Raw genomic sequence first — 22892 nt, 5'->3', positions numbered from 1 at the left:
GGGGAGGGGCAGAGAGGGAGGGAGACACAGAATCCAAGGCAGGCTCCAGGCTCTGAGCTGTCAGCACAGAGCCCGACACGGGGCTTGAACCCACGAACCGCGAGATCATGACCTGAGCCAAAGTCGGATGCTCAACCGACTGAGCCACCCAGGCGCCCCAAAAAGTGTCATTTTAGAATCACCTCAGGTATAATCTTTGAATCCCTCCTCAAAATGGCCTTTACTGCATCCTCTATGTGGTTAAAAAAAAACAAATTCAACTGTGGACGTTTAAGGATCTAATTGACTTTATTCAAGGATTCAGGAATCCAGCAGCATCCCACTCAGCAAGTAGAAAGGAGCTGGAGGAGCTGAGCCAATGAAGGCTTTTAGAGGCAGAAGGGGGCGGAAAAGGAAGTTTCTAACAAAGAGTGGATTGTTTCAGGCAAGGTTCCCTCCCTTTGGGGGAAGGGTGGGGGTCTATCTTGCGGATTACCTCACTAGAGCTGATCCGGAAATTCCAGATTGACTGGTTAAAGGTCATTCCTGGGAGAGGCTGAAAGTGGGGTAAAGTCTGGGTGTGCAGTTGTAGGGGCTCTAATTCCATGCTGGCCTTGTTGTTCCTGACTTCCTTCCTTCCTGTCTTTCTCTAAACAATGTCTTCGGTCTGACACAGTCCTCTGGCCACACCACTGCGGCCAGCCCCATGCCGACCTCCTGCTCGGCCGCTGTGTCCACTGTTCCTAACTCCTCCTGGGAGAAGTCACCCCAGCTGAACCTCCAGATAATGATGCAGTTGGAACAGGAGGCCAAGCCTTGGGCTAATCCTTCTTTCTTGATTTCATGTTAGCACTTGCCATCTGACCCAACCCCACAGCAACTTTATATTCTGCACGTATCTGCTCAGGGCTTCCTCTGCGCAGGGACCACGCTCAGTGTTCAAGGTATAGTAGAGAGCTAGACAGGCGATAGCCCCTGCTCTCGTGAAGGTCAACCTTTGAGGAGAAGACAGACAGCAATAATTTAATGAGAGGATATCAAACAGGATGACTGCACTGAAGACAAGAAAACAGGGTGAGTGCTGGTGTGCTTTGTCAGGGCAGACAGGGATGCACATCCTTTCGACCTGCTCATTAGAGAACACTCTCCATGAAGGAGTAACGCCCAGGCAGACACCTGAATTCTGCAATGTGGGAGGTCCACTGAAAGGTACGGGGAACAGTATTCCAGGAAGAGGAAAAGCAAGTACGAAGAACCTAAGACAAGAACCACAAGGGCAGGAACCAGGCCAGCTCTCAGAGCAGGACTTGCAGCCAGGACAAGAGCGAGGCGTTTATTCTAAACGCAAGGGCAAGTCATTAAAGGTCGGGGTGGAGATACACATTGGAGAAGCAAGGGCATTTGGACGTATTTAAAGCTCTAGGTGGCGATCAGATCAGTTAGGGACAGCTGATAGACAGAAGGGGACTGTGAAAGAGACCGAATGGAGAGCGGCATTTTCTTAATGTGAAATGGAGTTGGTACAATATATCAGTTGACCTCTAGGTAACAAACTTGTCTTCAATTTGTTTGGCTCTATTGACAGGCATGACAGCATTGACCCCACCCATCCACACAGTCTTCAGGTTGTTTAGGTCAAATACAATAAAGTCACTGAGACACTGGTAGCATCTTCTTCTTCTTTTTTTAAAGGTTTATTTTTTTTTATTTTGAGCGAGAGAAAGAGTGTGCACACGTGAGTGGAGGAGGGGCAGAAAGAGAGGAGAGAGCCAGAACCCCAAGAGGGGTCTGTGCTGTCAGTGCTGAGTCTGACATAGGGCTCGAGCCCACAAACCGTGAGATCACGACCTGAGCTGAAATCGAGAGTCAGACGCTTAATCAACTGAGCTGCCCCGTCCCCCTGCATTTTCTTCTTCTATTCCTACCTTCTTCGTTAAGAAATATATTCATGGGTAATGCTAAACAGGAAACATAGCGAACTGTAAAATTCCACCTACGCCACTGCAACTAACGCAGGAGTTCCTATGACTGCCATGGAATTCATGGTAAACCAGTAAGAGCCCTGCACACAGCACGAGGCAGCACGAGGTGACGGTGTGAGTATGCACAGGCCCCATAACCCTGGACCTCATCCACAGCTACCCTGTCAACCCAAGGAAACACACTGAATCACCAGTAAGGGACAATATTTTAAGAGTGACCTTGAACCTGCTTCAGTGAATTCTTAAAACTCAATCAAAATCACTAGTACTTACATTCAGTTACAGATTACTTGTGGTCCAAGTTACAACCAATGGTGACTTCGGAGCTGCTGCCCTAGGCCACCAGTGCCATGGTCACTGGCCCCAACGTGCCCTGTCCACTGTTCCCCTGGGGGATTCCAGAGAGGAAATCGGACCTGAGGAACCCTCGACAATCAGTCCTTGCTGTGGTCTGATTATTCACTCAGAAGTTACTCTTACTGGTAAAGATTCATGCCACTTGCGATGAGTGCCTTCCTCCGTAAGTGTCTCACCCTAACACCTAACTCCACACCTCGCATTGTGATCTTTGTTTCTGTTTTGGAAAGTGGGGCTAAACATTCTCCTCTGAGAAACCTCCCCCCTCTACTCTGGATTCTAACCTCCAGCTTCCTCAGGGGTGTCCCCTGCCACCTGCACACCGTCCCTACCCCCCCTCGATTTCTCCCACCTCTCCCTGGATCTCTGCACTTTCTCGGCTCCCTCTTATTTTCAACATAGGCTGCTTGTGCCTTGGACATAAAGGCCTCTTCGATAACACAACTCCATGCCTATGGTTGTTCTTGAACCGTTGACAAACTTCTTTAAGAAGCTTAACGTATCTGCTCCCATTGTGCTTTCCACATGCACCCCTTTGCAATTACCTCAAGAAGCAGAAATCTGGCTTCTGTCCCTACTGTGCTCCTACTATTCTGCATTCTCAAGAGTGACCAAATTATTCCTTCAGTGAAGTCCAACAATTTCATTCTTTTGGAAATGATCCCATTCACCATTCCCTCTTTAAATGGCAGCTTCTTTCTCAGATAACTTATACAATCCTTTCTTTTTCCTGCCTTGCTCACTACTCCTTCGTTGCCTTTTTTTCCCCCCAGAGTCTAGTATTTCGTACCAACCCGTAAATAAGCTCGTTTAGAAGGCTAGGTAACCACTTTATTAGTTACTTCTGGTTGGCAATGCTAGAGAAATGCGTACGGTCTGAATATGAAAAAGAGCGACTCTGATGAGTCTTATCTATTAAGTCACTTAAACACCTAGAGTTAAGGTTAAATACAATGGGAACAAACCTAAAGAGGTATACAATCTAGTTACGTGGATAAAATAAAGATACAAAGTAACGGGAACAAACATGAATGCACTTGTTACAGTTACAGAATATCGTAGGGCCGTGCCCTGTAGGACACAGTAGAGTAACACTGAGTTCTCTGATTTTCTTCTTTTTGCAAAGCAAACCTTGTAAGTTTCATGAGTGGCCACACAATGAGAGAACCAATTTCAGTTGCCTTTGTTTTTATGATACTTGTCCTCAAATTACAGTTTTATATGATTTTCAACATCTGTAAGAAGGGAACGAAGAAAATGAAATGTTTTAGACCTTGCCTCATGCTCAGAGTGGTAAAGAAAGGGGCAAGAGAAATCACCTAGGGGAACAGGGAGATCCTTTAAAACTCCAAATTCCCCATAAGGTGAGATTTCTAGATTCAGGCCTCTGTGGACCATTCCTAGGTAGGCCCCTCTTCCAACATACACTCACTTACACTCAAAAAGGGTCTGTGGTGGGGCGCCTGGGTGGCTCAGTCGGTTGAGTGACAGACTCGTGATTTTGGCTCAGGTCATTATCTCATTCATGAAATCGAGCCCCACATCACTTTAAACCTTACCAAGTTCTGGCAGAGTTTACAGTTATTTTCACCATTAAAATTCAACTTATCCTTTATTATCCTAATTGTTTTAAAGGTTTGTGTTAAAGGTCTCTTGCTTCAACATCTTTCACTGTAGTGCAATTGACTCTTAGAGAATTCATGCGGAGAAAAATGCTCGTGCTAATTTAAACAAGGTTGCTAATGCATAAAACAAGCAAGACACTATTCTAGCCTACCAGGAGGCTGTGCCAGTAACAGGCACCAAATGTGAGGCGAATGCATTCTAGTAAAGGGACTAAGAAATCTGCACAAAGAATGATGCTATCAGGTAAATACATCGTAGGGGTATGCAGTGCACTTGAAGAATTTGGAGGAAAGAGAAAACAGATTTTGTTAGGAAATCTTCATCAAGGATATGATTTGAAGTGGCCCTTGAAGATGAGTAAGATTAGTGGGAGGGAGGGGAAGATGTCAAAAGGAGAACACACTCTGGGAATACTGTGGGGTGGGGTCATGTCTTGTGGGAGAAAAGGCATGTGCTTTGGATCTCCAATGCTTTTTGCAGGCATTCAGGAGGAAAGAACAAAATGAATAAAGAGGGACAACGCTGGAGACTGAAAGAGACTGAGACGGTTTTGCTCAAAGTCATTCATTTTAAAGGAAACAGAACCCGATCGAGAGGTAGGTGGGAGCGGTGCTCATATTTGTATCAGAATGACAGCTGAACCAGGAAGAGAACGAAGCCAGCATCACCCCCCCTCATTCACTCTGTCCTACATGCACAAACCAGATTTCCTTGTGTTAGTAACATAAAATTTCTTTTCCTTATCTATACAATATCAGCCTCTGGCGGGATACAGGTCAACGGAAAACACCACAAGGGTCAGTTTGTATTTTTCTTAATTGCACGTCGCATTTAAACTGCCACTGATAGCGTGCAAATAAATACTTTTTAAATGGGTAAAAACAAAAGTTGGTTACCAGTTGTAGCTGGCAAAAAAAAAAAAAAGAAAAAAGAAGAAAAAAAAATAAAAATCAGAAAGCCTTCTTGCTGGGATAATTTTGCCGTAAGCACATTCTTTAGCACACACCCATGCATACACACACACACACACACACAGAAGGAAAACCGGATTTAGGGAAGGGTAGTTGAGGGAGACACGTTGTTAATTTGCAATTAAATGGGTCCAGCAAACAGATGAGTGAAGAAGGCCAAGGAGATGTGCCCAAAGGAAAACCGTGCAACTGAACTGAGGAGGCTGCCAAACTGTGACGTTGGCACAGGGCTGCCGGGAGACAGCATCGCTACTAATGAATCAGTATCAAAGAGCGTTTCATTGGCTGCAGCCAGACCTTCAGCCCCGTCTCAGTGTAAATGAGGGGCAGTAATTATTTCCCATTCCTGGCTTCACCCTGAACTTCTGAGGGGTGAGAACCTTCAGCTGGAGATTATGAACCGCAGTGATGCCTCAGGACATCTTCCTCCTTGACGTTCAAAGCACTTCCAAGTAGTGAACCACATCACAGGAAACCTCTGAGACGGGTCTGCACGTGCAACATCAGCTCCCGACCCGGACACACACCCTTCGATTCTGGTCCTGTTACCGCTTCCTTTAACTGCCGGCCCATAGGGAACGGAGGAGAAGGAGGTCTCCTTGAAAAACTAAACCGTTGGCATTTATAACCTGGACTCTCCCAATTCTCTGTGGCTTCAGCAGCCGGTGCTCAAACTGAAGAAAGCCTTGACATCACCTACCCATCCTCATCGTACAGATGAAGAATCCACCTGGAGTCCCAGTTCAGGATCTGAACCCTACTGTCCTGTCCTCTTTCCTCTGCATTGTTAACCCAGGTAAACAAAGCAGACATTTTTCTGCTGCATTTCAAGGGAAACTCAAGGTACAAGCTGTACAGACAGAAGGTAACTTATGTTATATAATAACCTCCAGGGACTTATTTTGTCAAGGGCTTTTGTCAAGCATTGATGTATCCCTTTTTGGTTGTTTTTAATCTCAAAGCCAGAGGACTGCTACCCTCTCTTGCTAGTTCAGTTCTATTCCCTTCTGTGGGAGAGGAAAGAAAACTACAGGGTACTTTCCTGATGCATAATTAAGCTTGAGAACTTGCCTCCTCTCTTTGTAAGTTGCGTCTCGAGTTTCCCTTGAACTACAGCCTCCCCCGCAAAAAAGCCCAAATATTTCTTCACTACAAACTTTACTTGGGGTACACAGTTTTACAGAAAAGCTCTTTTAAGTGGGATGCTTCTATTTTAGCCTGCATACTGGACATTTCCCCAGTTTGATCTCCCCTTCTTTTAATTTAAGCCCAGAATTCTCCAAATATTTTCTGCTTTTTCACAGTTTGGCCTCCAAGCAATCTGGAGGACAAAGTGGCAGCTCGCCGCTGAGAAACCTGCAGGCTGTCTAAACCTCCTGCGACCAAGCCATCCTGCCCTTTTTATCACTGTTCTTTCTTTTTCATCCTTGAATCTTCAGACACTCAAAAATTCTGTTTTAACCATTTGTCCTCTTTGTGAATGCTAAATACATTTTTTTTCCCACTTGAATCTTTATTACAAGTATCTTGAGAACCATGGTGACTGACATTTGGCTTATAATCACCCCAGAAATCAGAAATCGCAGTGAGCAAAATTACACCTGAATTACCCACCTCTCCAAAGCTGCGTGGCTTATGATCTGTCTTACAGAGTGGAAAGGAGTTGTCTTTGGGGGGGAGGGGCTTGCAACATGATTTGAATTGCCAAGGTGTTAATTTCTATCTCCGATGTCTTTGATGCTGCCCAAACTCAAGGAAAATTTCTTTCATTTAGAGAAAGGATTTTGAGATAGGTTATTTCACAATGTCCAATGCTTTTAAAAACAGATACATAACTCACCTGTGATGGATCCATCCTATGTGCACAGAGGACTAAGTTAGGCAATATGAACTTGGGACAATTCATTTAACATCCTATGACTCAGTTTCCTCATTCATCAAATGGAGATAATATTCTGCATTGACAAGAGGGGTGAGGTGGAGTGTGGAGAAAAGATAGGTGTGAGATGTGAATGTACTATTCACAATGCAAAGTTTGATCATTTGGACACAGTAGAAAATTATACCCAGCGGGCTATTCCCATAGTAGAAGTTTATTCACCCACACCCCTTGATTCTTTCTCTACAACTCATGTAATGACCAAAAGTTATCGCTTTCTTGTCTCCGTATATTAGCTGGATGGTTGAACGCACAGAGCGCTCTCTGAATCAGCACAAAAGTGCAACCTGGAGGAGGGGACATAGAAGGGGACTCCCTAGTTTACACTAAAGTCATTCTCATCCATCAACCTGCCCACATAAATACTGGGAAATCAACTCATTTAAAAACTTGGGAGGCAAACCTGAGTTATAATAGTGTTCTTGAATGCAGGTCAGTGAAAAATTGGTCTGCTCACAAATTCCCATTTGTCATATTGCCTACGAATGCACGTTAATTGTTTTCATATTTAAATGCCTAGAATCAACCATAATAAATGTGTGTTGTCAGGTTGTAGGGAGTTTTCTAAAAACAAAACAGGATGATTATGGCATATAGTAAATTATTGTTGGTTCCTTGTGCTCTCAGCAGAATCCCAAAAGGGCAAGGCCTTACGAGAAGAAAAATCGTTCATGTCTGGTTCAAATCCTACAACACAGAAAACAGAATTGGAGCTGGGCTAATGAAGGAGGTATCTAATACAAGTTTGTATAGGCCATATGTTATTGGTCTTAAGCATCTGAAAATGTAATATTTGCTTATAAGTAGAATACTTGAAAATCCTTCTCAGTGACATAGTCTAAATGCTAATTCTGCTCCTCTCTTTGTCCTATTCTCTCCAGAGAAGTAATATCTACTGCTCATCAGCAACACCCCTAACGTTGCCTTCTTCATGAAAGCTGGGTACCAGAGCTGCCCACGACTGTCACTTTGCGCAGTGTTTCCTCAGGGCTAATATTTAGAACATATCAAAAGTTGCAGTTGTGTGGTCTATAAGCCCAGACTGACAAAATCTAGGTACATACTAAGAAAACTCAAACTTGTAATATCTCACAGTACAAGTATGTGCACAGGGCCCAGGTGTGTGTGTGGGCGGGGGGGGGGGAGGGAGAAGGGTAGGGATAACGGTAATAGTGGCATAAATAAACCAGTAATGTGATGGAATATGGGTGCTCAGTTAATTAATTAATAAACACCTGCTTGATCTTTAGTGACCTTGAGAGCCCGGAGACTAGTAATATGTGGCTATGTAAGCAACATAAGGAAAAGTCAAGCTTTCTGCCTTTTGCTTTTTTACCATCTTAATCACACATCAGATTGCTGCCTGTTTTTGATGGAACTATCAGTTTCTTATGTAAATACAGCTTCAAAGGCTAAGAAAAGGTAAGAAAAGTAAAAAAGCATAAAAAAATAAACAGGAATATGTCTAATAAGAGACTGCCTACAACCCCACAGCTGGACAGAGCTTTGGCTCTGGTCTATGCAAACCTGACTCATTTCTCGGTTCTCAGGGATCAGAATATATTCTTGGCGAAACCTGACTTCAGCCCTTGGAGAACAAAAACCAGACGGATGGAAAGTGTTACTCTCGTTATCTTTGTGGGCACCAAATAAATCGTGCTCACACAGTCTGCTTTGTTTTTATGTTGTCTTGAGTCCTTATCACAAGTCATCTGAGGCCAGATGAAAGACAGCACTGAAATTCAGCTTCTCAACGGCAATATAAACAGTTTTCATACATTAATTTTCAGGGTAACTGTAAAGATTCAATGATCTAAAAACTGCACTCAGTAAGTATTATTTCAGAAAATTATTTAAATCATTGATTACAGACCTGATATGGGGGGCTGAATAATATCTCCACTACCTCCCCAAACGTCTACACTGCAATCCCTGGAAGCTGTGAATAAATTAATTATATGGCAAGAGGAGTTTTGCAAGATGCGACTAAATCAAAATTTTGAGATGGATTGTCCTAGATCATCCAGGTGGTCTCAGCGTAATCACAAATTCCTTAAAAGCAGGAAGTTACAGAGTCAGAGTCGGAGGAAGAGATGTAACAATGGAAGCAGAGGACAGAGAAAGGGATCTGGTGATGCTATTCGGCTAGCCCTGAAGACCGTGGAAGGAATCACGGGCCAAGGGATACAGCCAGCCTCCAGAAGCTGGAAATGGCAGGAAAAGGATTCTCCAGTCAAGCCTCCAGGAGGAAGGCAGCTCTGTCAACACCCTGATTTTCGTTTCTGAAGACCATGTAGGATCCCAGTCTCCACGACCAGAAGATAAAGGACGCGCTACTTTGGGCCACTGGTCGGTGGCAATCATTTGTTACAGTACCGATCTGAATCTGATATACCTGGAAACTTACATCATGAAAACTTTAACAAATATGGTTATTCTTAATCTATCAAACATCACACATTTTAGATTTATCTATCTTTCTATGTATTTAGTGCCCGTGATCAAGCATCAAAATTTCCTGCAGTGAGAGTAGTGAAGGAGATCAGGAGGAGAAAGCTCTGTGCCCGGAGTCGAGACACCTGGGTTCTAGGTCAGCTCTAGTTCCAGGAAGCTGTGTGGTTTGTGCAAGTCATTTTGACACCTTAGTTATTTCACAAAATCACAGGTCTCAACAACCAATGACATTATTGGGATACTTTCATCTTGGCATTATGGTATAATAATTATTCCAGAATCTAAATAAAAGAGACAGTATTCATACAGTTTGGCTCATACATCATAGAAATTGCCATTTGCTGGTACTTACTATAAAGAATGCACTAAAAAAATCAAGATGTATCAACAACATTTCTTTTTTTTTTTAAATGCATTCTATTAGTAAAGAAAGTAATATTCTGCTATTTCCATAATGTAGTCCCAAAGCATAAGAAATTGCTCACCAAGGCCTAGAGTAATGAAACTGGTAAGTGCTGTTATATTAAAGTTTCACCAAATACTTGGGAATATTCAGTACACTATAAATAGAAATGTAAGGCCTCCTTGAAAAACGTCTGTGAAAATATTTATTTGCAGTTATTATCCTAAATTATATAAATAATATAAATGTAATATTGTAGGTATGGCCATTATAAGAAATAAATCTTTCATCCCTGTATCACACGTGTACATTTACATAAATTTGTTAAAGAACTTTTTTATTTCTGAGTTTTGAAAAGATTCTTAGTGGAAAATTATTAATGAAGAAAAATCAATACTGGAATTTATAGCTAGCACATTCCATTTATAAATAAAAATGGGCTATGAAAACATTAATGACTTTTCTAAATTAATCATTAAAGGCACAGAGATTAGGGGCGCCTGGGTGGCGCAGTCGGTTAAGCGTCCGACTTCAGCCAGGTCACGATCTCGCAGTCAGGGAGTTCGAGCCCCGCGTCAGGCTCTGGGCTGATGGCTCAGAGCTTGGAGCCTGTTTCGGATTCTGTGTCTCCCTCTCTCTCTGCCCCTCCCCCGTTCATGCTCTGTCTCCCTCTGTCCCAAAAATAAATAAACGTTGAAAAAAAAAAATTTAAAAAAAAAAAAAAAAGGCACAGAGATTGAACGTCATTGATGGCTCACTGAACACAGAAGGGGGAAAGATTTCTCCTATCCATGTGTAGAGATGGTGCTTTTTGTTTATTTTTATTTATTTTTATTTTACTATTGTTTTTTCAACATATACTTCATTGTCAAGGTGGCTAACATACAGCGTATACAGTGTGCTCTTGGTTTGAGGGTACATTCCCATGATTCATTGCTTATATACAACACCCAGTGCTCATCCCAACAAGTGCCCTCCTCGGTTGCATTTCTACACACCAATAATGAAGCAACAGAAAGAGAAATCAAGAAATCAATCCCATTTACAATTGTACCAAGAACTATAAAATACCTAGGAATAAACCTAACCAAAGATGTATAAGATCTGTAAGCTGAAAATTATAGAAAACTTACGAAGGAAACTGAAGAGGACACAAAGAAATGGAAAAACATTCCATGCTAATGGATTGGAAGAACAAATATTGTTAAAATGTCAGTATCGCCCAAAGCACTCTACACATTCAATGCAATCCCAGTCAAAATTGCACCAGCATTCTTCTCAAAGCTAAAACGATCTTAAAATTTGTATGGAACCACAAAACACCCCGAATAGACAAAGTAATGTCAAAAAAAAAAAAAAAAACAAAAAACCAAAAGCGGAAGGCATCACAATCCCAGACTTTAGGCTCTACTACAGAGATAAGTGGTTTTTAAAATAACTTTTTTTAATACATAATTCTCATGTAAATGCAACTTCTTCCCCATAAAGCTGTGCTTGCCTCAATGTTCAGTGGTCTATACTCCTTAGAAAGGCCAGCCAGCCACTGCTGTTTATTAATTAGAAACAAGATGGCTCTGTAGGTCTCCTTCTCTCCCCCCTCCCCTCTTTGTGGCAGTGAGCACACAAATAAAAGAAGGCAAAGGATCAGAACACAGGCCAGGTATCTCCTGCAACCAGAGTCCCCTCTATGCTGTGTCCTCCCCAAATCTGCATCCTGCCTGCTAGACCTACTTTCCTTTTGTCTTGCCTTTGTTGCCCTGGTTGACTTCCCTAGTGTTTCCCTCTTGAATGCCTGGATTTTAAGAGTATCTGTCAGTACAGAAGGATGAACCTGGACCACTTTCTTACACCATACCAAAAATAAACTCAAGATGGATGAAAGACCTAAATATAAGACAGGAAGTCATCAAAATCCTAGAGGAGAAAACAGGTAACAACCTCTCTGACCTCAACCTCAGCAACTTCTCACGTGATATGTCTCCAGAGGTAAGGGAAACAAAAGCGAAAAGAAACTATTGGGACCTCAAGATAAAAAGTTCCTGCACGGAGAAGGAAACAATCAACAAAACTAAAAGTCAACGATGGAATGGGAGAAGATATTTGCAAACGACATATCAGATAAAGACTTAGTATCCAAAATCTATAAAGAATTTACCAAAGTCAACACCCAAAAAACAAATAATCCAGTGAAGAAATGGGCAAAAGACATGAACAGACACTTTTCCAAAGAAGACATCCAGATGGCTAACAGACACATGAAAAAATGCTCAACATCACTCATCATCAGGGAAATACAAATCAAAACCATGATGAGATACTACCTCACACCTGTCAGAATGGCTAACATTAACAACTCAGGCAACAACAGATGTTGGTGAGGATGCAGAGAAAGAGGATCTCTTTTGCATTGCTGGTGGGAAGCAAGCTGGTACAGCCACTCTGGAAAACATATGGAGGTTCCTCAAAAAATTAAAAATGGAACTACCCTATGACCCAGCAATTGCACTAGTAGGTATTTATCCAAAGGATACAGGAGTGCTGTTTTGAAGGGGCACAAGCACCCCAATGTTTATAGCAGCACTATCAACAATAGCCAAAGTATGGAAAGAGCCCAAATGGCCATCAACTAAAGAATGTCTAAAGAAGATGTGGTATATACATACAATGGAATATTAGCGATTAAAAAGAATGAAATCTTGCCATTTGCAACATTGTGGATGGAACCAGAGTGTATTATGCTAAGCAAAATAAGTCAGTCACAGAAAGACAAACACCCTATGATTTCACTAAGATACAAAACAGACGAACATAAGGGAAGGGAAGCAAAAATATGATAAAAACAGGGAGGGGGAACAACATAAGGTACTGTTAAATATAGAGAACAAACAGAGGGTTGCTGGAGGGGTTGTGGGAGGGGGGATGGGCTAAATGGGCAAGGGACAGCAAGAAGGACACTTGTTGGGGCGCCTGGGTGGCTTATTTGGTTGAGCGTCCGACTTCGGCTCAGGTCATGATCTTACAGTTCATGGGTTTGAGCCTCGCGTCAGGCTCTGTGCTGACAGCTCAGAACCTAGAGTCTGCTTTGGATTCTGTCTCCCTCTCTCTGCCCCTCCCCCACTCATGTTCTATGTCTGTCTCTCAAAAATAAATAAACGTTAAAAATTAAAACAAAAAGGACACTTGTTGGGATGAGCACTGCATGTTAAATGTAAGTGACAAATCACTAAATTTAATCCTGAAATTTTTACGCTGTATGTTAACTAACTTGGATTTAAATTTAAAAAAGAAAAAAGAAAACTGTACTTGAATAATGAAAAAGAAAACAAATGGCAAAATGAAAAAAAAAAGGGTAGATGTTAGTATTATCCTGATACCAAAACAAGTCAAAGACATCACAAGAAAAAAAAATCCACAAAACAATGTATTTTAGTTTATGGATGCAAAAATCATCAACAAAAAAAGAAAACTGTGAACCAACAGTATATAAAAAGAATTACAAGTCATGACCCAGTGAGATTGATTCCCAAGGATGCAAGTTTGGTTTCATATCCATAATCCAGTTAATGTAATATATCAATAGAATTAAACACAAAAATCACATAATCATCTCAACAGACAAGATTTAAACAAGCACAGCCCACACTATTTCATGATAAAAACACTCAACAAACTACGAACAGAATAAAATTTCCTCAATCTGATACAAGACATCTATCAAAAACCAATGGTTGGTGTCATATGTATGGTGAAAGACTGGATGCTTCCCACCTAAGATCAAGATCAGGACAAGGAGGTCCACTTTGCTGCTATCAGTATTATCTGAATAGTTAATATTGTACCATCGGTTCTAGCCAAAACAACTTGGCAAGGACAGGAAATAAAAGAATCCAACTGAGAAAAGAAGTAAAATTACCTCTATTTATAGAGGACATGTTTGGATACATAGAACATCCTAAGAAATCCTCTAAGATACCATGAGTACTCATAAATGAGTTCGGCAAGTTTACACAAGGTCAATTGATACAAAAAATCAACTGTCTTTCTATAACTTGTACCCAACGATCCAAAAATGAAATTAAGAAGAGAATTTCATCCACTATAGGATTAAAACAATACAATGTTTGGTAATAAATTTAATAAGTACAAAACTTGCAGGAAGAAAACAGCAAGACTTTGTTGAAAGAAATTAAAGATCTAAATGAAAGTACCCTAGGTTCATGGATTGGAGGACTTAACATTATTATAAAATGGATTTACTTCTCAAACTGATCCGCCGAATCAACACAATCCTAATCAGAATCCTAGCTGACATCTTAGAAGTCAATAAATTAAACAAATTATATAAACAAATTATGTCTATGCATATAATTTGATAATTAAGTTCTATGCTATTTGATCTGCCATATTTTATCAGTTCTAACATGTACATTTCCCCCTCATCTCTGCAGTTATAATTAGTATTTTTTTTCCTTAGTGAACAGAAAATAATAATGCATCCCACAATTGATGGCATCTTAAATGTGATGAAATACAGTCATTTCACCTATTTGTACACTTAAGAAAATGGTTTGGGAGTGGAAAACTTTCACTAACAGCTTCCTTGTGGCGGGGCGGGGGGGGGGGGTGGGAACTGAGGCAAAAAAAAAAAGCCATCCTTATTATCATGTTTGCTCTCTAATGCACATGTTTTATGTAAAAATTTTAACAGTATCTTCAATTCAAAGTAGGTCACTGGTTATCAAAGAATTAATAAGATATGAAAGATACTGTCCTTGAATCAGATAGGAAACACTGAAGTCCCAGTTTCAGGGTGCCCTTTTTTAAGCACCAGATTGGAAAAGCAATAGTTAATAACAAAGACACCAAAAAACATAAAACACTTCACATGTTAGTGGCACTAACTCACAGCCGGACCTCTGTGTTAACAACCCCCAAACTTCCCTCTCTAGCACAGACCTCTCTCCTGCATGCCAGACTTGTGATCCTAACTGAGGGGAATCATTCTGAGTCAAAATGGGGTGAGAATTAAGGGTGTTTCTCACTGAAACTCCATCATTACCGCGTGAAAAATCTTTTCAAATGGGGTTCTCTTACTTTTTTTCTTTCAAAAATATTTCACTAGGGTTAGATTCTCATCTCTTTCAGTCAGTGCTATGAAATTATTTCATTCTGCCATTTATTTCCATACTTTGAAAAAACATATAAAAGAAGGAACAATGACGGCATAATTTCACAATCTGTGAGTGTTATAAACAAGAGGCCTGGGCGAATGGAGGGCAATTCCATTGGATATTTTCTTAGGCCAAAGTGTAGAGGGGTTAAAAGGTCTGTCCTGGAGAATTAAAATTCTTCTTAATCCTTTCCATTTCTTGCTCCTACCTCCTGCCTTCCCCTGTACATGTGCCTTCCTCTGGTTTTCTTCTCTTTATCCCAAATTCGTTTTAGTGCTTTCTTTTTAACATCGACTTATCTTATATGGAGTCTTTCATATACTAATTGGAAGCAAGGAAAAATAGCATACATGACCTGATTTCAAATTTTTAGTGCATCCATCCCTAATGATGTGAATTTGGGCAAATCACTGCCTAGAGCTTGGAACTACCGTGTCCTTATCTGAAAAATGGGGACATTTGAAAAATTTTCACAGTCCATGAACCAATTATCAGAGCTGGGGAAAATTAACTAGAACCAAAGATAGGTCACACTTACACATGTGGTGGTAAAACTGTAGGACGTCAAAGAAAAACATAAGGTCCAAAGGACAGAGCTAAGAACATTATATACGAATGAGAATCAGTTTGCTTAACTGTGGATTCATCAGTCTCAGTAAGAGAAACCCATAAGAGTATGGCCCAAAGAAAGTGAAAATAAGATTTTATTATATGAATAGCTAAACTGTTCATCAAGATGGCAGACGAAGAGAAGACATTTTTTTTGACAGAAGAGCAGACTCCCACACATTCTCTTCTTCCTCACTGACAGAACCGTGGTTTCACTCAGGATCCCTATGTTTATAGAGGCAAAACTGTACATCCCAGCCTCTTTTGCAGCTAGGGTGGCCGTTTGATACTTCTGGCCATTGAGGCAAAAGATTGGATGCAGGAAGAACTTCTGGAAATGGTGGAATCCCTGAAGCCTTGTTTTCTTGCCATGTGTGCCAGCCCATCCTCCTGTCTTCCCTTCCCTCTCTCCTGAGGCTGACGAGGGACCACAGCGGCTGAAGCTACAACAGACACCTTAGGATCTGGAGGCAAAGGCTGAGGAAACCACAGAAGCCATGCCCTGTAACTGCTTGGCTCTGGACTTTGTTACATGGGGGGAAAGGAATAGGCCTTTTTAAAGCTACTATTTCAGCCAGTCAGAACTGAACACATTCTTATTTCTTACAGAGCAAAGAAGAAAGAAAACTTCATTACCACCCAAAATATGACTGTCCAGGGGAGCCTGGGTGGCTCAGTTGGTTAAGCGTCCCAGCTTTGGCTCAGGTCATGATCTCAAGGTTCATAAGTTCAAGGCCTATGTGCTGACAGCTCAGAGCCTGGAGCCTGCTTTGGATTCTGCGTCTCTGTCTGTCTCTCAGCCCCTCCCCCCGCTCTGTCTATGCCTGTCTCTCAAAAATAATAAACATTAAAAAAATTTTTTAATGACTGTCTATAGAAAACCTTAGTGAATCTATACTCACATTTTTTAAAAACAATAAAAGCATTCAGCAATAAATTGATAACAATATACTAAAAGTCAATTGTATGTCTATGTACTACCAAGGAACTCAGAAATTTAATTTTTTAAAAGGTATAATTTACAACAGCAACACAAAATATATGGTTCCTAGAAATAAATCTTATATGAGATGTACAGGATTTTATGGACAAATTTTTAAATTATTGAAAGCAATTAAAAAGTTCTAAAAGAGAGATATGTTTATGGATAGGATGACTCAATTACACATAGGAATTTTCTTCCCCAATTGTTGTTTTCTCGCAATTAATCTACACATGAAAAATGATTCCAATAAAACATACAATGGGATTGTGTGTATGTGACACCTGTCAAGCTAATGCTAACATTTATGAAGATGAAAAAGCCAGGAGTAACTACAGAAAGATGCTTTCCCTCAGCGGTAACCAGAGACCGTAATGAAATATCACCGACACGCATCAGACTGGCAAAAATGCTGAAATGTGACAATATCGAGAATCACGTGAGGATCCAGAGTGTGGGAACCCTTGCGTTCTCCTGATGAGCTCACGGTGGCTTTCCCACTGTCACTGTCAGAGCAGTGTGGAACACTTAGGAAAAGTGAAGGCACTCAGGTCCAGGATGCAGCTGTTTTACTCCTGAGCGTGCACAGCCTAGAGAAAACTCTGGTCCCAGAACCATGTTCCACAATGTTCCCAGCACACTGCGAGGAAATAAAACACTGTCCTACAGACAGGCAACTTCAGAGACAGTTAAGTTTCACTTCTAGGTGACTGGTACAAAGGCATCTTTCACACTCGTTTTAAAGACAGAGTGTGATGAGAGATATGGCAAATAGAAAACAGGGAAATCGGGATGAGTTTCAGAACTTGTGACATCATATTTTAGAGCAGGTAAAGCCTGGGAGAGAGCCAGTCTCCAGACCACATGAGGGAGACATCGATCGCTTTCCTTAGGAGGACTTGCGTCCTCTCCTTGACCTAAGAAGTGATCAGCACCTGACTTGAGTTACTGCACCTCCTTTCTCTTCCCCCGGCCAGGCCACACTGTCACTTCGTGGGTGTGACCGACAAGTTGACACTGACCTCAGGCCTCACCTTTCCCAGTGACACCGAGTTAAGCAGAGGCCCTGTCCTCTCGGTGACAGAAATCTTGACACTGCTCTTCCAGTCAACACTGTGTCATTTCCCAGCTGGTATTACTACTTTTTGATGAAGTAATATTACCTGTCACAAGACCCCATTAGTTAGCATTTTCACCACAGAGAATTGATGAAGCGGTTTTTGTCTCAATTTTCTTGTTTTGCATACTCCATTAAGTTGCTATTTCCATATTTTACATAAAAATTCTAGATGAAAAAATAATTATTTCAAAAGTTAGTGCCATCCGTACACATATAAGTAAGTAGTAATACAGAGCGTTTCTGCAGGATTGGAACATTATCATGGATAAAAAGAGTAAAAGCCACGTCATGCCCAAGGTCCCCTTCCCAGAGTCAACTTCATTTTACAGAATTAGGGAGTGCTTATTACTGTGGGACAGCCAGGTCACAGGATGTTCTCAGGAGCCCGGAAGAATCGACCATCACCCTCTGTGTCCGTCAACCAGCCCTGAAAAGGGAGCTCACTGCCAGATCCAGAAGGACCTCACCAGTATCCAGACTCGGTCCTGGGAAAGAATGGAACTCTAAAAAGTGTAATTGGTTTAGGTTGCAGATGTTTTCACAGAAAGTTTCTAATGGGAACTCATGTCAGTTTTAGCTAAACAGCTTCAAAGCCCGTCACTGATTTCCCTGCACCAGAGCGGATCTGTCTCACCATCCTTTCAAATTCTGATGAGCTCTCCAGACATTTGCCTCAAAATATCTCTCGTTTTTCCTAATTGTTTCAGCAGTGGCTCACAGAAAAGGCTTTTAAAATATCTTTTTATCTTCAAATTATTTACTTCTTGAAATATTTATTTCCTTGTGGGAACCTAAGAGTTATACATGTTCTAAAAGAACATGGCTCCGTATTTTGGTTTTTACAACCTTAGAGGTACTGGTCAATCAGGAGACAATCCCTTTGACATTCAACCAAAGCTCTTTGATTAAACTGCCGTTATTCTTAAAGAGACTGGAGTTGACTCGTTTCACAAGCCTGACAGTTTATTGTGGAATCAGCCTTTAATTCATGAAAAGATACACCTCATTTTTTGTTCCTTTCAAATCAGACACTTCAGTATAATTTGGACTTATTACAGTTAATAAGTACTGGGAAACACTTTAAAACTTAGTAAGAGCAGCTAATCTTACAAAACCTCAGAGGTTTGATTATGAAGAGAATTTACTACTTTGGTCAGAATTCCTGCTTATCTGGAAAAGTAAAGGGGGTTTCAACAACACAAAATCATGAAGAAGGTTTCGCAAACAGTTCTTACATTCGGCACTAGAAGTAGAATCCATAAGAGGAAAAAAAAATCAGACGTCATCAGAATTAATGAATTTAGTTAATTAAATTTCAGGCACTGAAGAGATTAGTCAAAGACTCTGAGAAAAATATTTGTGAGTCATGAATCTGATGAAGGACTTGTATTTGGAATATATAAAGAAATCTTACAACTCAACCAAAAAACCAAAATAACGCAATTAAAATACGAGCATGAGATCTGAAGACATTACTCCAAAATATACAAGTGGCCCCTGAGCACCTGAAAAGGCGTTTGGCATCATCAGTCATCGGGGAAAAAGCAAAACCACAATGCGGTACCACTTCATAACCACGAAGATGTGTGGAAACCAAACAAAAAGAAAATACCAAGTGTGGGTGACGATGTGGAGCAACAGGAGACCTCACGCGTCGCTGGGAGGAATACGAAACAGTGCTGCCGCTTGGGAAGACGGCCTGGCAGTTCGCCGGCAGGCTGAACACAGAGCTGCCTAGAAGCCAGCAGCTCCATGGCTAGGTGTGTACCAGACAGAGAGGTATTTATCTCACCGTGAATTATATACGCTTCTTAAGAAAGGAAACCTCCCTTTGGCAAGGGTTTTACTCACTGAGGTTCCACTTCAGGCCCGTTGTGGTGACATGATTGCAAGGCTGTCCGACAGGAATAAGGCCACACCAGTCGCCTTCCATTCCGGTATCTACATGCAATTTGTGCTTTCCCTGAAGTAGAGAAAGAATGATCATCGACACGGTGAAGAGAAAGGGCAGGGGTCAATGTACACTCAAGACCTGGGGAGGCGCGCGGACCGTCCGAGAACTTCACGTGGCTCATCGATCATACTTAATCCTAGCCACAATTTTACAAGGTAGCTTATTGTTACTTCTCATTCTTACATATGAGAAAGGTGAAGCTTGCAGAGATTAAATGTGTCCAGGCCCACACAGATAACAAGGGGGCAAACCAGGATTCCTATCTGTACTTGGCAATTCTGAAGACTGAACGGAATCCTCATGCTAATGATGTCGCGTTCTGTGTGACAGAATTCTAGGGTCTTAGTCAAACACTTGGTCAGGTGTAAGTAAACATTGCTTCCTAAGTACAAGCTCTACTTTATCTCAGAACCAGGCTTCTAGCTTTCCGAATTCCATGTCAATCCTGCTAATGGTTAGCCTGCTTCCTACATTCGTGGCTCCTGTAGGGCACGTCCAATAAGAAGTGCCTCTGCCCGGAAACGGTATCTACCCCAAGGAATGAGAATGCTTCCTCCATCTGGATTATGAAAACCGATATAATTTACCATGTTTTCGATTTTTCAGTTTATAAGAAGGTTAAAGTTAAATGTAATGTTCAACCAAGGCTACAATGGTTGTTTTTTGTTTGTTTTGGGTTTTTTTAGTTTATTTATTTACTTTGAGAGAGAGAGAGAGGGAGAAACAGAGAGAGAGAGAGAGAGCATGTGCACAGCAGAGGAGGGGCAGAGACGAGGAGAGACAGAATCCCAAGCAGGCTCCATGCTGTAAGCACAGAGCCCGATGCGGGGCTTGAATTCACAAACCTTGAGATCATGACCTGAGAGGAGATCAAGAGTCAGACGCTTAACCCACTGAGCCACCCAGGCACCTCTACGATGTTTGATTTTAAATAAAATATTTGGAGATTCCTATTCTTTCCATTCCTATTCTATTCATTATCCTTAGAGTATATGGTCTTTGTAGAAGGACACCTCAAGTCCTTATGGGAAAATGCCAAGGCACATATCTATTCAACAATTACATGAAAAAGATATTTTCCATAATTCACAAAACTCTGAACAAGTATGTTCCAAAGGATATTCTTTTTTTTTTATTTTTTTACATTTATTTATTTTTGAGAAACAGAGTGAGACAAAGCATGAGCGGGGGAGGGGCAGAGAGAAAAGGGGACACAGAATCTGAAGCAGGCTCCAGGCTCTGAGCAAGCATTCAGCACAGAGCCTGATGCGGGGCTCCAACTCACGGACCGTGAGATCATGACGTGAGTCGAAGTCAGACACATAACCGACTGAGCCACCCAGGTGCCCTCCAAAGGATATTCTTTATTTTAACAAACTATTATTTAAAAGTATATTTAATATATGATATAATAACAAAGTAAGGTAGTTAAGTCTCCTTTTATAGCATTTTATTTATTCCTTATGACTTTTGGACTCTATTTTAGGCTTCTGAGAACTTACTCTACTGCACATAAGAATTCAACGTCTGAGTAGGCTTTGTCTTTACTCAAAGGATTGCTTTTATTGGGAAAACAACTCTCTAAATTACTTATCAGCTCTTGAAATTTAACACAAACTTATGCAGATCTTTATTACCCATACAGTTCATACATACTTACATATATATTTGTGTATATATGTGTGTATATTTATATTTGTGTATATACATATATATTTGAACACTTAATCAGAAGGCATAAATTCAATTAAGTGGGCTTAAATATATTCAAACACAAAGAATATGTAAAGAAAACATAAAATATATTTGAACTTGGTGACCATTACTGGAAGAAACGATAGGCAACACGTGGAAATGTACAGAGGCACGCGGAGAAATGTAGGTGAACTGACAACATGATGCATTGTGAAAACAAGGCCCAATAAGAAACAGAATTGTGATGAATCACAGAACCCATCTATATAAATTAAAATAAATGCAAACAATAAGACACTTCTAATAATAAAATTTAAATATATATTAGAAGTTTAAATATATATGTATATATACACACACACTAACCTGCTTGCCTGTGGAAAGAGCAAGGAGAACAGGAATGTGGCATAGGGATACAAGGGAGGCAAATGGATGGACCCATCACTGAGGACTCCTGCCTGGACCAAAGAGGATAACGTGCCAGTAACCAGTGAGCATAAGAGACTCAGCACTGAAATCTTATAAAGATAACAATATCCTTTTTACTTATCACTTTTACGAAGTGATACAAGCCGGTAATTCTTAGACTCTTCCGAAGAGTCTAAAATAAAAATAGGGAAAATATTCTAGGAATTCTAAACAGTAATTCAAAAAAGAGGAATGACTGGGATATAGCCATGGAAAAAACTTACAAGGAAAAGAAAAACTAACCTTGTTCTTGAATAATGATCTTTGGGTTGTTTTTTTTTTAATATTCATTTTTGAGGGGGGGGGGGCGTGCACAGGTGGCGGAGGGGCAGGGAGAGAGCAGGACAGAGGATGTGAAACGGCTAGGTGCTGACAGCATAGAGCCGGAGGAGGGGCTCAAACTAAGGAACCAAGAGATCAGGATCGAGTCCAGATCAAGAGTCAGATGCTTAACCCTCATTTTCTCATCATTTTCAGGAAGAATCAAGAAACAGTGCCTGGAGCGGCAGATTTGGGGCGGGGGGGGGGGGGGGGGATTTGAACACTGCTCCAGGCCTAAGTAACTGGTGATGTGGATAACACGCCTAAGCAGCCGAAACGGGAGCGAGGAGGGAGCACTCCAATAGCTGTGTCCTTCTCCGGCCACAGTCCTCCCTCAGACACCTCCACACCGGCGTCAGAGACGTCCACGCGAAGGCCGCGATCACTGCATGGAAGGTGAAGCACGGGAAAGTAGGAAACAGACTGATCAGAGACCTGCTCATGCGCAGAGGGGAGGGCAGAGCGCAGGCAAGGGGCTCCGTGGGGCTTGCATGGGAACAGAAATCACTCCGTGCACAAGCCTGCGCATTTGCGGAGCCGTGGGGGGCGGGGGGGGGGGTTCAGGACACTCCCTGATTGGGCCACTAGGGTAGGGCGGACCGGTGGGGCCCAGGGATTTTCAGGCAGTGAAGCTCTGCCTTGTGACACCATTAATGACAGATACATGAACTTATGCATTTGTCAAGACCCATAGAATCTCTAACACAGGGAGTGAACGCTAATGTAAATTTTATGGACTTTAAAAAATAATACTATGCTATATTGCTTTGTCACTTGGAACCCATGTACCACACGAATGCAAAATAATAGGGGAAGTGTGAGCGGGAGAGGGGTATATGGAAACTCTGTGTCTAGTCTGCT

At 41.4% G+C, this 22892-nt stretch overlaps 1 protein-coding gene and 1 long non-coding RNA gene across 8 annotated transcripts in view; one reads left to right on the top strand and one right to left on the bottom strand.

Annotated features, from left to right (window-relative positions):
* TPK1 (thiamin pyrophosphokinase 1) overlaps nt 1-22892 on the bottom strand; it is a 352058-nt gene that overhangs the window by 73891 nt on the left and 255275 nt on the right. For all 7 annotated transcript variants that reach the window (XM_086687735.1, XM_086687694.1, XM_086687725.1 and 4 more), the window contains one exon: nt 19445-19556. In XM_086687735.1, the coding sequence (XP_086543861.1) occupies nt 19445-19556 (112 nt within the window). The remainder of the gene's footprint in view (nt 1-19444; nt 19557-22892) is intronic.
* LOC147582985 (uncharacterized) lies at nt 544-16351 on the top strand. The gene is made up of 3 exons (XR_015244241.1): nt 544-1053; nt 4425-4540; nt 16101-16351. It is a non-coding gene; the product is annotated as an uncharacterized LOC147582985 (long non-coding RNA).

The sequence above is a fragment of the Puma concolor genome, chromosome A2 (genome assembly GCF_028749965.1).
Source record: "Puma concolor isolate L17-30 chromosome A2, mPumCon1.1.hap2, whole genome shotgun sequence".
NCBI classification, from domain to species: domain Eukaryota; kingdom Metazoa; phylum Chordata; class Mammalia; order Carnivora; family Felidae; genus Puma; species Puma concolor.
This window is presented reverse-complemented; position numbering and strand designations above follow the sequence as displayed.